A 16,734-nucleotide genomic window follows, 5' to 3' on the forward strand; every position below is an offset into this window, starting at 1 on the left:
AAACCCTTGATCACTTTCCCCAAAACTACCCTATTGGATCCCACTGGTGTTGCTGACTGGAGGGGAGCTCGCACGACAGAGAGATAGAGAGAGTGACGGAGCGTGAGAGAGGGGGGTAAGAGAAGATAGCGTACCTGAAGGTGAACATCTTCATCTTCGGAAGTCGGTGGAGGCCACCGGAATTTTTTGAGGTCGCCGGAACTCGGAGCTCGTCCAAAACTCGAGAGAGAGAGAGAGAGAGAGAGAGAGAGAGAGAGAGAGAGAGAGAGAGAGAGAGAGAGAGAGAGGAGTCGGAAGATACGCGTGAAAAAACAAAACCCTAAGCCCCTTTCGATTTTATTTTTTCACGGGTTTTATAAAATACCCATTTTAACCTCGGTAAAAAATATATTCATGTGTAAAATAAAAAATTTTAAGGGCAAATTCGACCTTTCCATAATAGCGTCCCCCTTTAAAGGGGTACGCGTACCCCTTTAAAGAGGTACGCGTACCCCTTTAAAGAGGTACGCGTCTCCCTTTAAAGGGGTACGCGTCCCCCTTTAAAGGGGTACGCGTACCCCTTTAAAGAGGTACGCGTACCCCTTTAAAGAGGTACGCGCTTCCCTTTAAAGGGGGACGCGCTTCCTCAATTGAACCTGCGCTTCCCCTCGCGTTTCGGAAGCGCTGCGTTTCGCGCTTCCGAAGCGCGTCCCGGGGAAGCGCGCTTCCCCTATTCTATAGGCGTTTCCAGTAACTCTGATTTATACCCACTAATAAACAATTAACAGACATTTTCACTAAACCTTTAAAAAATGAAGACTTTATAAGAATTAGGAGAAAATTAGGGATATATAAATTAAGTGATTTATAAAATCAATTCATATTACTAATTAAAATATAGAAAGATTAGTCTACTCGAGTTCACCTTTACAAAATATTAAAATATAATCTTTACTTGACAAAATTTATCTTAAACAAAGATTAATAAGTAAGAACGATAAAAACACTTTATGTGAAATCTTGTTTGTGTCATAATCGAGTGTTTGCATTTCTTACTATTTTTTATTTTGTCATCATTCCATTCGCCACCTTTTTCAAAGTTAAGGTCTTTCATATTTCACGAACATCATAAAATTTTACTTTTTTAATGCTTTATGTCATCTTTTATATCATATCTCAAGTACAATCTATTTTTTGTCCGTCATCTTTCACACTTTTTTATAAAAAAAAGGGACTCCTTCTCGACAACTTGTCTTTCATTTATTATATGTTATTTTCATTAGTACCATCATTTTCTCTCTCTCTATCATGCGAATTGAGCCTCCATCCGTGACTTTGACTCCTTTACATGTTTTAATTAATCTTTTTAAAAAACTATGGACTCCCTCCAATCGAGCTTCTCTACAAACCATGTCCTTTAAACAATCATCAATTCATGTCAATCATGGCATTGCTTTATGTCACTCATCTCATATCAAACATCAATTTTTTTTTGTCCTTTTTGTCCACTCTTATCTCACTCTAAATTCGTATATGACATCACCCTTTCTTTATGTCTACTCTTACTCCTTCCACGCATATCCATAAAAATACTTCTTATATAAGAAATCATTACTCCTCACTCATTTTTTTTTGTCTTCTTCTAAATTCATCTTTCACGAATTTAGAATACATTCTCATAAAGTAAAAAGATTATTTAAAGTTGTTTGTTTTATTAGGCCATTGTTCATCTCACATGATATGGCTCTATGACACTCTTACACCTTCCTTTCACGGATCACTTTCACTCCTCACATCTCTTCACATAAAAATCTTTATAAACCATGGATTATAATTCACTTCGTAAAACACACCTCTTTGATTCTTTTTTCTATTCTTTATCACACTTCACAATTTGATGGATTCTCCTCTATCAAAAATCTCCTTATATAGAAATTTTTAACTATGTTCTTGTCATATACTCTCATCAACACTATCCTCCAAAGAATGATTTGATCTATCATTCACAAGAGTCCTTAAGTTACAACTCACGCATTCTTCTTTCAACTAAAATCTAAAATTCAAGTGTCACTCAATTCACTCAAAAATCTCTATCATTCTTCAAGCACTTACTCTCTCCAAGTACTCACCTTTGTTTCTCAAAGTTTCCATTATCTCAAGACCTTTGGAAATGACATCTTCCTCACGATCAACCGATATCAACATGATTGAAGCATGGGATTTGAGATATCCAGATCTCATTCACCTGTTTCATTCCATTAACTCCATGCCCATCCAAACCGGTAAGTTAGTACACCTTGAAACTTTTCCATCATTCGACCTACAAACTTCCCTTTCAGAATTTATTCATGTTCTAGCATCACCCCAATCTATGACCATTTATCCACATCTTATCAAAATTTTCTACACAAATCTTTCAGTCGACCATGACCAGTCCACTATCAATTCCATGGTTCATGGAAAAATCGTCTCTTTTAACATTTCTCAGTTAGGACGCATTCTCAATATCTCTTCTTACGGCATTGAGCTCCCCAACATAGTTCCAATCGATCAGACTGTGTTTAAGAAGATCTTCTCTCCACACGTTCAACCCATTTTCCGTGGCATATAAGCAACTTGAAGCCTCATGCTCTGTTGTTGTCATAGATCCTTTCTTCCAACGTAGTCCCTAAGTCGCCCTCTAAGGGATTTATTGCCAATGAAATCTCACTCCTTCTCTGTGCAATCTTCTGTGCCTTTCCCCATCAACTGGTCCAGTGTCATCTTTAACAACATGATTAACTTTCGTTCTTTTTGCTCTCTTCCTTTCGGGTACTTCATCACCCTTATTCTTCAATACTTCCAAATACCTCTTGACACCGATGTCGTCTACTACTCTAACCACACTTTTGATGACTCCTTCCTCCCTTATGAAGGGTCCCCTCAACTCAACTCTGACGACGAAGGCCATGAAGAAGCAACTCTTGCAACAACTTCTGAACTAGACATCTTCTCAGCAATTGTCGATGTCCAGAACACCCAGGATCTTCTTTTGAAGAGTCAAGCCTCTCTGCATCAAGCCTTCGAATCCTTGAAAATCGGCCAAGATCTTTGCTTCGGAAGTTTCAACCATCCGACTCGGAATGAACTTTTTTATTCATTGGTCTGTAATAACTTTTTATACTCTGATCCCCTCTTTTTTGTCCATGACAAATGGAGAGAAAAACCTGTCTCTAATATTGGAGAAAAATACTCTGACACTTTCTATATTTTTTATGCATTTTTATGATATTACTATGCATAATGGCTTTTTGACAGGAGGAGCATATTTTGTCATCATAAAAAGGGGGAGAATGTTGATAAACTATATTTTGATGACACACAATATGATACACTGTCATATGATTTAATATGATATGATAATATGCCTTCATGAATAATGTTATATTATGACTGGATATGATTTGTCATGTATTTAACGAGTATTTGATGCAAGGATATTTCACCCAAAAAGGATGAAGACCTCCTGCTCAAGTACAACCTTTGGTACAATCATACTTTCTGAAGAAAAAGCTTGATGGGCCATTCATTCTTAAAGATCATCCAAGGAGATCGGCTACTTCAAGATGAAGATTTTTTTCTTCTTTAGAGTCATATGTAACAGAACCTTCAGAAGCATGCATATTGCATATTACAAGCTTTATCATACAAGCCACCTATTTACAAAAGTCATCTTTCATAAAAGCATACGATATTTCAAAAAGCACCTTTTTGAAAACTAATCATTGTACCTTTTTACAAACTTTTATGGAAAAGGTATTTTGACAAGATATAATAGCTCATGATTTCAAAAACATTAATTGTACCTTCTATCATGCATTTATGAATAAGACAACTTGAAAAGAAATAAAAAGTAATGATTTCAAGTATGTAAGGAAAAGACAAACATAAAAATCGGCTAGTTGAACTAACAACGAAAACTAATATTATTATAATATGTTTAGAAAAGACTTTAGTTACTTTATACAACTCAAGAATGTCGACTTACTTAAAGTCATCATTCTTTCTGTAAAACATTAAATACCACCTCAAAAACTTTTTAGAAATGACTATTTTAACCCCACTCAAGAATGTCGACTTGCTTAAAGTCTTCATTATCTCTGTAGACATTAAATAACACATCATAAAGTATTTTTGAAATATGACCATTTACAAATAAAGAACTTAAAGCATTTATTATACTTACATACATTTAAGTCAAGAAGTGACGATTTCTAATAAAATACTAATGTACTACAAATCATTAATTTGAATAAAGACAAAACTACATGATGATTTACAATCCAACGTTCAATGTACTACAAATCATTTATTATGAGAATAAACCTTTTACAAAATATATCACACCTAAAATACTACAACGAATAGTGTACCCCAAATAATACACTTATAGAAAAAAGACTTTTTCAAAAATATATAAAATTGTTTTTGAAATGACTTGACATCTCACATCCCAAAAAGACAATCATTTCAAAAAAGGCAACGATTATTTTCTGAAGGCTATATAAACACAAACAAAATAGTTTTTCAAACAAGGACATGTGAGCTTACAACGAGAAAAATTCCTATTCGATATTTGAAAAAGAGAGCCTAGAAAAAGAAAGAGAAAAGAAAGAGAAAAAGTCAAGAATAACTCTTTGACAAAGAGTATCTTCTGAGTGAAAAGAACAGAACATTCTGAGAATCCTTCATTCGTGCATTCATATTATTCTGAAGGTTCTATAGGAAGTATTGTAACTTTCTGTTATTCACTGTATTCCTTCTTTGTTGAAAGAAGTAGACCTCTGTGAAAGAGGGTGTGCCCCTTCTCTGTTGAGAGAAGAAGACCTCTGTGAAAGAGGGTGTGCCCCTTCTCTGTTGAGAGAAGAAGACCTTTGTGAAAGAGGGTGTTCCCCTTCTCTGTTGAGAGAAGAAGACCTCTGCGAAAGAGGGTGTTGTACTATTTATCCGGTAACTCGGATGTTATAGTGAAAGGCTCAAGTGTTTTGCTTGGGGACTGGATGTAGGTTAGTGACTCGACCGAACCAGTATAAATCCTGTGTTTTATGTGTTGTGCTTTATTGTATTTAATATTTAAATTATCGATCTATTTCATATTTCACTATTCACCCCCCCTCTAGTGTAATTTCAATTGATTGAGGCAACGGTTATAAGACATCGGACGTTGACCATCCGAGCTACCGGGGCAAAGGTCTCCTTATAATCAATCCCATATTTTTGACTATATCCTTTTGCAACTAAACGGGCCTTGTATCTCTCAAGGGACCCATCACTCTTAGTCTTGACCTTAAACACCCATCTACACCTTATTGCTTTCTTGTCTTTAGGGAGGTCTTGAAACTCCCATGTCTTTGCTTTCCTTAGAGCTTCAAGTTCATTATTCATAGCGACTATCCATTCTGGACATTTTCGTGCTTCCTCGAAGTTCCTAGGTTCTATGTAAGAGTGAATGGCGCTTAGACAAGCTCTATATTTAGGTGAAAAAAACTCATATGAGATGAACCTAGAAGGGGGTTTTCTTTGTCTTTCGGTCCTACGAAGGTTTTCCTCACTTTGAGGAGTAGTCCTACTACCATCATCATATTTTTTGAGGGCACTTCTGAAAGTATTCCTATCTCTATGAGAGTAGGTTATGGGATCTCTATGCGGTTCTTCATTGATATGTTAATGAAGCGTTGAGGGCTCAGAATTAGTTTCATTATTACTTAAGTCATTTTGTTTTGACTCATCATCTTCAGTCAACAAATCAAACAGAAAGAAATAGTCTCTATTCACGTCATTAGATTCAAGTTTTTCGAAACCACTAATATTTTCCAAGAAGCTTACATTTCTGGAAACATATAGTTTATCACTTTTAATATCATAACAACGAAAGCCTTTTTGAGTTTCAGAATAACCAAGAAAGGCACAAGGAATGGCCTTAGGGGAGAGTTTGTCATTTTTATCAGTAAGGACAAAACATTTACATCAAAAAACCCTTAACCTGCTATAATCAGGTTCTTTTTCGTATAATTTTTCAAATGGGGAAATCTTGTTCAAGTTTTTAGATGGAAGTCTATTTATGAGATAGACAGATGTAAGGGCTGCCTCAACCCAAAGTCTTTTCGGAATATTTTGTGAAATGAGCAAAGTTCGTGTTGTTTCAATAATATGCCTATGTTTTCGTTCAACCAACCCATTTTGTTGTGGAGTTTTAGGACAAGACTTTTGATGGAGAATACCATGATTTTCAAGATAACTTTTGAATTCATTGGAAAGATATTCGTCACCCGAATCGGTTCTAAGAATTTTTAAATTTCCATTGAATTGATTTAAAATCATCATATGAAATATTTTAAAAGTTGAGAAAACTTCATGTTTATGTTTAAGAAAGTATATCCAACTAAATCTAGTGAAATCGTCCACAAAGATAACATAGTATGAGAAACCTCCCTTAGATATCACCGGAGCCAGAGCCCATACATCGGAGTGAACAATTTCAAAAGATTTTGTTGTAAACATGGATCTTTGAGAAAAATGAAGACTTTTCATTTTCCCAAGAATACATTCATTACAAACAAAATTTTCATTACAAAGATGCTTAATAAAAGGCAAATAAGAGATTTTAACAATGTTGGGATGACCCAATCTCTTATGCCATACATGAATATCTTTGTTTTGAGCAACATTACAAAATTGATTCTTGGGAATTTTGAGAAAATCAACATAGTACAGGTCTCCTCTCCTAGAGCCTTCCCCAATCAACTTCCAGGACTGGCGATCTTGTATCCAACATTTATCAGAAGAGAATTTTATATCGCAACCATAGTCCGAAAGTTGAGAAACGGAAAGTAAATTTAAGTTTAGTTTTGGTATAAGACGAATTTTTGGAATAAAGAAGTCTTTTTTTTCAAAATTGCCCATTCCTTGAATTTCAAGAGGTGTTCCATTCGCCGTTGAGACAAAATATGGAAGAATTTTTTTAGAAAAATCAGAAAGAAAACAAGAACTTGGAGTCATATGAAACGAAGCACCGGAATCTAGGAGCCAAGATGTCTTACCGAGAGAAGAGGAGGATGACATAGCGGCTCCAGAAATGCTTCCTTTGAGAAGAGGTTGAAGAGCATCCACAATTTGTTGAAGTGAAAGTGGCTCATTTGATGAAGAAGGTCGTTCTTCTGGTTGGGATGCCATAGCCGTAACAAGAAATTTCTTCCATTTGGGACAAATGGGTTTGATATGCCCCGGTTCTTTATAAAAATGACAAGTTAATTTGCTATAGTCTTTTTTGCCATATCAATCATTTCCTCCTTGTCCTTGATTTTTGAAATGGGGAGGTTTGTAGGCCTTCATATTATTCCCGGGTCTTGACACAACATTGACCGCTTCATAATCATTTTGAGAAGGTGTAGCAAGGATGCTAGGATTATTTTTACTAATCCCCATACGGGTTTCCTCACCACTTAGCTTGGTGATAACATCTTCAATAGAGGGAGATGTGAAGGCGGATAGAAGAGAGGACCGAATTTGCTCAAATTCGGGTCTAAGGCCATTTAGAAAATTGAAGAATCGATCTTCCTCTAGTTGTTTGTGTCTTAACTCAATAGCTTCTCCGCTCTATTTTGGTTCGAGCATAGTAAGCTCATCCCAAATAGATGATAGTTCGGCAAAATATTCCCGAATAGACAAATCGTTTTGTTGAAGGGTCAAAGCCTTCTTTTGGAGGTAATATTTGTAAGATAAGTCCCTTGAAGTATATATTTTTTCAAGGTACAACCAAGCTTCGAAGACCCTTTTAAACTTAATGATGTTGGCATTGATCTTGGTTTTTACGGATGAAAAAATCCAAGACAAGATTTTGAAGTTCTTCATCTCCCACTCATCATGCCTTTTGGAATACTCTTCTAAGGCCTTTTGTCTATCTTCACCTTCAAGAATCTTAATATCCCCTTTCTCTATGATAGTAAGTTTGGGTTCGGGTTCCGATATGGAACCTTGAACGTAACCCCAAAGACTTTTCCTTTTGATATGTGCTTCCATATTGCCGGCCCAAACATGGTAGTTCGAACCATTAAGTTTAAAACCAAGGAAAAAATGAGTCTTTTTCACCCATTAGAGAGGGAAGAAGATAGAAAATAATGCGTACCTTAAAGGATTTTCAATTTTTTCTTGACAAAAGATGCTTCTAAAATATTGCCCGAAGGAGATGGTTCACTTCAAAACTTCAATAACTTGAGGGCACGTTTTTCGAGGCACTTCACAAGTGAAGAGATGCACGAACCTCCTTCTTCAACGAGGCTCTGATACCATGTAAAAGTATTTCCAAACAAGATACTAAGATCAAGACCTTAATATTCTTGATAACAAACCCGACACAAAGGCACAATAAGAAAACTTTAGAACACTTGTGCGCAAAAGCACAACTCACAAATGCATACAAATATTGGAATCACTTTATTGAGCACTTGAGCTTTGACTCAAAGCCATGAAAAAATACAAAGGGGAGAGCCCCTATTTATAACAACACAAAGGGAGCCTTGGAGGGGCTCCACTCATAGACGTTGGAGCCCCTCCAACGGTCACAAATGTGACCGTTGGAGGGGCCCAACGTCTATTTGAGTGGCCCCCCCAAGGTACCTTTTGGTACTTTAAAAAAGGAAAAATAAAAATGAAAAATAAAAATAAAATAAATTTACAATCACATTCATAAAGTGAATGTGCGTAAAACAGTGGAAAAGACTAAACTACCCCTACACCTAAACAAATAAAAATATATATTTTATATATATAATAGGTAGATACATATACATATATATATATATATATTAATATATGCATATGTATTACCTTATATATATAAAATATATATATTACATTACATGATTATTTACATAATTTAACAGCCCATTAGGGTCATGTTTGTAATTTTTATTTTTTTATTTCTAGCCGTTGGGACTAGCCCAACAAATAGTTAGGTTAGCCCTTTCCTTCTTTCTTGTATAAATATGGGATCTCTTCCACATTTTTTGTGTGCTTCTCTTAAGCATTTTATTAATAAAAATTATTTATTTTTTATGTGCTTCCTTGCCGTTTAGTGGCTTATATTGGTGAATATCTTGTGCTCTTTGTATTAGCCTTTAGTGGCCATTGTGTATTTCCTTTTGTGGCTTTGTATTTGTGCACATCTTTCATTATTTTGTACTTTTTTGTATTGTCCGACATGCTTAATATAGTATTCGACACGTATGACATGGTGTCCGACACGATACAAAATATATTTATAAATATATATATTTTTAAAATTTAATGGATAATATATATTATTATTATTATTATATATAATTATATAAATATATATAATATATGTACAGCCGTGTCCCAAAATCATAATTTTTGAAAATTGTTGTATCGTAACAAGTGAATCCACATCGTATCCTGTATGCACATCATATCCCATATCCGCATCCGCATCCGCATCCGCATCCATGTGACATAGCCTGTCATATACTATGGAAAGCTTGTAAAACTAATTTTAGTATATCAATAATTTATGGATACAATCTGGAAAAGTTTCCATCCTAAAAGGATTATGAACTGTTTGGGTGCATGGACGGAGGAGAACAAAAATATCTAGAAGGCTAAAATTCAGTTTCTACATTCATCTGTAAATAGGAAGACTGACCAAAAGATGCCAGTCTGTATGCTAGATGGCTCACATGTTCTGACTTTAAGGATTCCGGCCCAGATTAAGTCAGCTGCTCATATCACCAACTATATGATGAGATCAACAGTGACAAGCTTTATGAAACCGATTCTGTTGATAAAATGCCAGATCCATAACTAGTGATTATTCACCCAGGGATTTCTCAAAACTAGAAGGTTTTATCACTGAAAAAACCTTGAAACAGCTCCAAACCCTATATTAAATACACTCTGGTTTAGCACTATTGGATACACAAAGACAATGTTTTTGCCTAGCTTATGGAGAAAGGGTAGATAAAGGATATCTGAAAAATCATAATCATAACAAAAGGTGCACGGGACAACTTCCTTGGGAAACACATGTCCTTAGTCTGCGTGCTCTTGTCATGTGATTGACTGTTTACTGCTGTCCTGCTTGGATCTCATGCAACGTGATCCAGCCTTTTGAAAACACATTTAGTCAACTTGAGTATTTGAAACCATTTTAGTTACTTTCTGATTAAATTGCTATCCCCTGTTTGTTGTTTTACTTTTTCACTTTCATTCTCAATTTTGTTGCATCTGGGTTTTGCATGGTTGGTGTTTCATAGTCTAGCAAAAAAATGTGTTATGGGAATAGTTTTCTCATGCCTGACTTTGTGTCATTGGCTATTAATGTTGTCTTTCATTTTAGAAGCCAATTTTGTTTTTTGGGTGGTGGGCGGCAAGCACTATTTTGTTGCCTTGAGTACAAATTCAGGGGTGTTTATGATTTTATCAGGAATAACATTTATTTTGAGAAAGAAATGGTCACATCTACAAATGAATTTCGTTCAGGTACTCTTTATCCTTCATTATGGTTTGTACTTTGACATCCTTTTTCTATTTTGACAGATTAGATGAGAAACCAAATGAACCGTGGAGCCTGTCTAGATCCGCTATTGATGCATTGGCTGCAGCAATGCTTGTAACAATAATATTGGATCTGTGGCGCATCTTTCTCGGTCCTATAATTCCGGTGCAGGAAACTGAACAATGCACACAGAAGGGTCTGCCATGGTTTCTATGAAGGTCCTTGCCACAATTCTGTTGTTGAAGTAACGAGTTCATCCCTTTGCACTAGATCGATTTGTATCAGGCTGTAGTTGGGTGTCACTGGAAGTAACACAAAACTGTTGTAAATTACTGGAAATTTCTTCTCAAACTAGTGTAGGGGAGGAGACAATGGAGGTGAAACGTTGATGATAAAACTGTGGTGATTTATTCAAGCTGGGACCTCAGCTGAGTAAGTCTTAAAGTGGAGGCTTGGCATCTGTATGTGATTAGCCTGGTCCATGTTTGGATTTTGTCAAAGTACTTCTCAAGCTTGATTCATCATAATCTTATTTTAACTCTGTCATGCATAAGTTCATGTTCTGATTATGGTTGCTGACTTGTGGCCTCCTGATTGGTCGGGGGAAAGTTATGATCAAATTTGGTTCACTTCTCCAAAATGATTTTACAGATCACCTGATATGCTCTCCTCTCTAGTGGGCAGGGGAATCACAAGGGTTATACCAAATGAAGGGGTTTGTCCTTTGACCTAGCCAGGGGAATCACAAGGGTTTAGATCAGGCATGGCCAAATCTGATTGAAATCAGCCTTGGTGGGTTTGTTTAGGCTGTGCAATACCAAGAGCAGAAATGGTTGGGAATACGCCTTGGGGCTGTGTGGATGTAACATTTAGGTATGTTTGATCGCTTGTCCAGGGTTGGATGAAATGAACAAAAAGAACGGAATATAACATAAACGGAATAGAACATTGGTTCTGTTCTCTCTATAACGACTGTTCCAAGTCCAACATTTGTTTGGACGATACTCAAATGCTATGTTCCAAACGTTCGTTGTTTGATGAGGATGTGCGGACCTTGGACAGTCATGGAGGGTCAAATTATTTTGTTTTGGATCGTATGACCTGATCTGTCCACCATTTTACATGTTTTAACAAGTTTATTATAATTTTTTGCTTGGATAAGGATTCAATTATGAAATTATATCTAAAATCATGATTTTTTGCTATGAATATGGATTTGGAATTGGATTTTTGCCTCAAATATGAATTTTTACCTTGAATATTTTCTTTAAAACTCAGCGAAAACATGCAAATCGAGATTATTATAGTTTCCTAATCAAATAATTCACTAATTAAATTGTAGAAAGAAAAATATATCATAAATTGAATTGAATTGAATAAAAATTTAAATTATCCATAATAGTCCATATTCTGAACCACTCTCAAACAAAATGTCTAAGCCAAAAACCAAATCTTTCTAACACGTGGATCTAAAACCATCACCTTGACAGGTAGCAAGCAAAGTCTATTGACAATTGAACATATGAAAGATCACTCGACCTCTTCAGAACTTAAAAATTGTTAAAGTAGTGGGTCAAACAACCCAAAAAAGAGTAGAAAATAACATACTTGCAATAAATGTACGATATCATAATACATTCAAATACAACCTCACACCTTAATCATACAATACATATTTTAGCAAAAAATTAAGCATGAAATCATGCTAAACAATAAAATAACAAGACAACTTAGTATACATTTATTTATGCTAAGATGTGCAACAAAGCAAAAATAAATGCACATGCACGAATATTTACAGGAATGCATGAACATATACCAGATGCATAAACTTACCATTTCAGTGATATGAGTCCTTCATACATGAGTAGGCTTTTATCATCAATTATCATTTTCTTTCTTAAATACTGCATGTAATGATCTATCTATATACATTTCATATTCTACTTTCACTTGCCAATTAAACATCTGTGGGTATAACACAAAGTCTCCCAGTTTGGAGGTACGGCCCAGGCTTGTACATTCATGCAATTGTATTTTATTAGCTTGCATGATGCCCCAACACTGGTCATATCTTTAGAGAGGGACAATAAATTTGAGAGAGTGAGTTTTTAGACTTTTGCAACCTGATATATCAGTATTTCCTTAATGAGTCTTGCCTACCATACCGCAGACAAGTCATGTTAGTTCCTTGTCACACCAACTCCGTGGATGGGGATAATGCAACCTTTCATGCTTAAACAACATCCTCAAAGAGTCAATAATTGTACCATGTTTACACTTTCCATAAGCCATAAGAGAATTAATTTCATTTTAGTTTCTTAATTAACTTTCTTGTTAAGTGTGCTAATGCAAACATGCAACTACATTTTTGGTTTATATGCAATAATATTCATGGCACCATATGCATGTGCTTTATTAACCTCTACCAAAAAAATTATATAAATAATGCAATCAACATGCATTTACACAGTCAAGGTAGACTAATCATTAATATTTATGCATGCACAATTCAAACATGACATTAATTTGCAATTCACTTCATGTATGCAATTTATGCATTTTCAGATCATGCGATCACACAAGCATATGTGTCATTACGTGCATACATTCAATTACAAATTTCATCTCATAATGTCTTCACACATGACACAAATACATTTAAACATTGCCCATATCATGCCTCATTATGCTTGTTGTATAATCAGATTACTTGCATCAAATATCACAATTTAAGTTTTCTGTCATGCTTAACATGAATTGTCCACTGAAAAAGACTTAGGCATTTGAATGAACAAGTGAGGTAAATTTGAACCTCTATTTGCTTGTTTTTGTAAAATCAATCAGAAATTACAAAAAATTGATTCAAATTTCATTTTTTCTACTGAGTACACCTTAATATGTTGGAAAAATAACTCAAGAAACAAATCTTAAAAATCAGCTATACAAAAATTATAAAAATTTTGTAACTATAGAGTGTTCTGGAAAGATAACCGATGAATTCTTGAAATTTGCAAAAAAATTCCCAACTTGGAGAATTTTCGTGAATTGACAAGTACCTCTTTTTATAGTATCTTTTATATATGTCGGATATATCACAAAATTTTTGTGATTTTAAATGAGCTATTTTAAATAGTTTTCGGGACTTTCAAAATATCTGGTTAGAACAACCTTGTAACCAAAGCCAAAAAACTATGCTCTGTTACAATGAGCGTTTCTCCCTCAAGACAGACTCAAATCAAACAAAACAACATGCTAGAATTAAGCCTCGAATGTGTAGAATACCATAATATTTTTATTTTTTTTATCCGTATCTTAAGAGAAACAAAATTATTTTGAAAACTGGTTGTGTTACAAACGGAAACAACAGTACAGGGTTATCATAACTCTTGATGAAATCATAAACCATATGCTAAACGTGGCATTAAAGCATGATTCACCATAATAGATGATGTTATAATATGAATATAGTAAATACACAACACTATTTAGCCATTTTTGACACTGACCCACCATTGAAAATTCATAAATTCAATTGGTAAAGCATAAAACAACAAGGATCTAAACTTTAATTTATATTTGACACTAATCACATGATAAATACATTAAATCATGATATTCTAGATTATTTCAAACATGATAACAACAATATTTACCTTTTCATCATGATAAAATCCACTCACATGCTCACAACAATCATATTTAAACAAGAAAACCATCTCTTAAAATCGATTTTGCCTTTTTCTTCTACAAAATGATTTTTGCATATTTTAAACATAGATATAAGCAAGAACCAGATGTGCAATATTTTGATTTATTAAAACACTCAAACACATTATCATATACACATTATACATGCTGAACAAATCAATAAAATATAGATCTAAACATTCACCAAGATTTTTGCTTTTAGGGTTTCAAAACTAGCTTTTTTCAAAAATGTTTTCTCAAAATCGAATTACCAAAACACCATTTTGGGTTTTCAAAAGTCTTTCATGTAGATCCATTAGCATAGATGGTTTTAGGCATAGATCACATGTAGATCCAAGCTCTGGACCAAAAGAGGGTATGCCAATGCATCCCAAAATTGGACACCATATAAGTAGAAATCCCCTACCTCAAAAATATTTTTTTCGTAATAATGTAAAACCCAAGTTTTTTCTTTGACAATTAAAATAAATAAATAATAAAATTTATTTGTATCTATGACATGAGTGCAATTTCTTGGTTTTCTTGAAATTTTTGATTTTCTTTATTTCAAATTATTATGAAATTAAGTCTCAAGTTACGAAGAACAATGCAAGAATAGTTATAAAATTTAAAATATGTGGACTAAACAAGAATGTAAATGATTTTAATATTTTTAGATTAGGGATACAAATCCTAGCATTCAAATTTAGATTAAATATGGATTTGAAACTTAAATTAGGTAGTAGATTTAACTAATGACATTTGGATCCAACCCAATTAGGTTGAATATTATCCATGATATTTGAATTTAATTAGGGATGTATTGGGTCATATATAACTCATGATATTTGGATCAAATCTCATGGGATTAAACTCATGGGGTGGGACACTCTGAAACGTCATTATTGTTTCAATAGAAATTTTGGCCGATCAGTGGCTTACCTATTAGATCGGAGTCAACCTTAACATTTCTTATTTTGAGAGAATCTAAATCGACTATCTACACGCCCAAATTAGTGTTGATTTAAGTGTTTTATTGTCGACCAAAGTTCATACCTAATTATAGGTCAAAAATCAATGTTTTTTGACATCAACTAAAATTTTTTGTTGATCCATGTGCATACGATTAAATCTAAGACCACCACAATGCTCTACGTTTTGAAGGTTATCGAATCGACTATTTAAATATCAAATTCTGTTGAGTCTTTGGGTCTATAGGCCTCCTAGAAGGTTACCCTATCACTGAAGCCCAAGTCAGGGTAAGTTCTTACTTTTCTTCTCTATCTTAATTAATTTCAAAATTTAATGAATTCAGACCCATAATTTATTTTTTATTTTATTAATAAAAAATTAATAAATATTAACTTCTTATATTGGAGATGAGACTCTTGTCTAAGTCCATCTATAAATAGAGGCCCTCATGAGGAGGATTAACAATGTTAGTTCTCTCTCTCTCATTTTTATTAGAATTCACTATCTTCTTCTTTTTTTTTCTTCTTTCTTAGAGCTTTTCCTAGCAGCCATTGAAGCTGCTTCAAGGTACTAAGATAGGAGATAAAGGTGTTGGTATATTCGAGAATACGTTTCAGGTAGAATTCATCCTACGTGTATCATAAATCGAATGCAAACACATAAACCATGCATCTTGCCGATTCTACGAGATGATTCATCGTGGATCATATCTGAAATAGGTTTGAAAAAGGTTTTAAAATTTTTGTTGTGTTCTTAAAAATCATGTAACAGGATTTAAAAAAAATTTTCCTAAAATTTTTGGTTTCAAAAATTAGGGTGTTACAAATGAAACCTTTACTTTTTTGTAACAACCTCGATTTAGAACTCAATTTTTTGTGATTCTTTTTAAAACTCACCGAAAACATGCAAATAAGGATTATTATAGTTGCCGTACCAGACTATTCACTAACTAAATTGCAGAAATGAAATTACATCATCATAAATTGAATTGAATTGAATAAAAGTTCAAATCATCCATAATAGTCCAGATTTAAAACCCCCCTCAAACAAAATATCCAAGCCAAAAACCAAATCTTCCTAACACGAGGAGCCAAAACCACCATATCAATAAGTAGCAAGCAAAGTCCACTGACAGTTGAACAAATGAAGGATCACTCGGCTTCATCAGAACCTTAAAATTGTTAAAGTAGTGGGGTCAGACAACCCACATCTGAGTAGAAAATAACTTGTAATAAATGCACGATATCAGAATACATTCAAACACAGCCTCACACCTCAATCATACAACACATATTTTACAAAAAACTGAACATGAAATCATGCTAAACAACAAAATAACAAGACAACTTATTGCACATTCATTCATGCTAAGATGTGCAATAATGCAACAATTCATGTACATGCATAAACATTTACAAGAATGTATGAACATATATAAGATGCATGAACTTATCATTTTAGTGATGCGAGTCCTTCATACATGAGTAGGTTCTTATCTTCAATTACCATTTTCTTGCTTAAATGATGCATGCAATGATATA

At 34.2% G+C, this 16,734-nt stretch overlaps 1 protein-coding gene across 1 annotated transcript in view; it reads left to right on the forward strand.

The window, feature by feature from the left end:
* CPI1 (cyclopropyl isomerase) overlaps positions 1–11,077 on the forward strand; it is a 73,169-nt gene extending 62,092 nt beyond the window's left edge. The window contains exon 8 of the mRNA XM_089993720.1: positions 10,573–11,077. Coding sequence (XP_089849846.1) covers positions 10,573–10,747 — 175 coding nt within the window. The 3' untranslated portion in view covers positions 10,748–11,077. The remainder of the gene's footprint in view (positions 1–10,572) is intronic.
* Positions 11,078–16,734: the final 5,657 nt, after the last annotated feature.

Source organism: Nuphar pumila, chromosome 17, assembly GCF_984573655.1.
Source record: "Nuphar pumila chromosome 17, dmNupPumi1.hap1.1, whole genome shotgun sequence".
Taxonomy (NCBI): domain Eukaryota; kingdom Viridiplantae; phylum Streptophyta; class Magnoliopsida; order Nymphaeales; family Nymphaeaceae; genus Nuphar; species Nuphar pumila.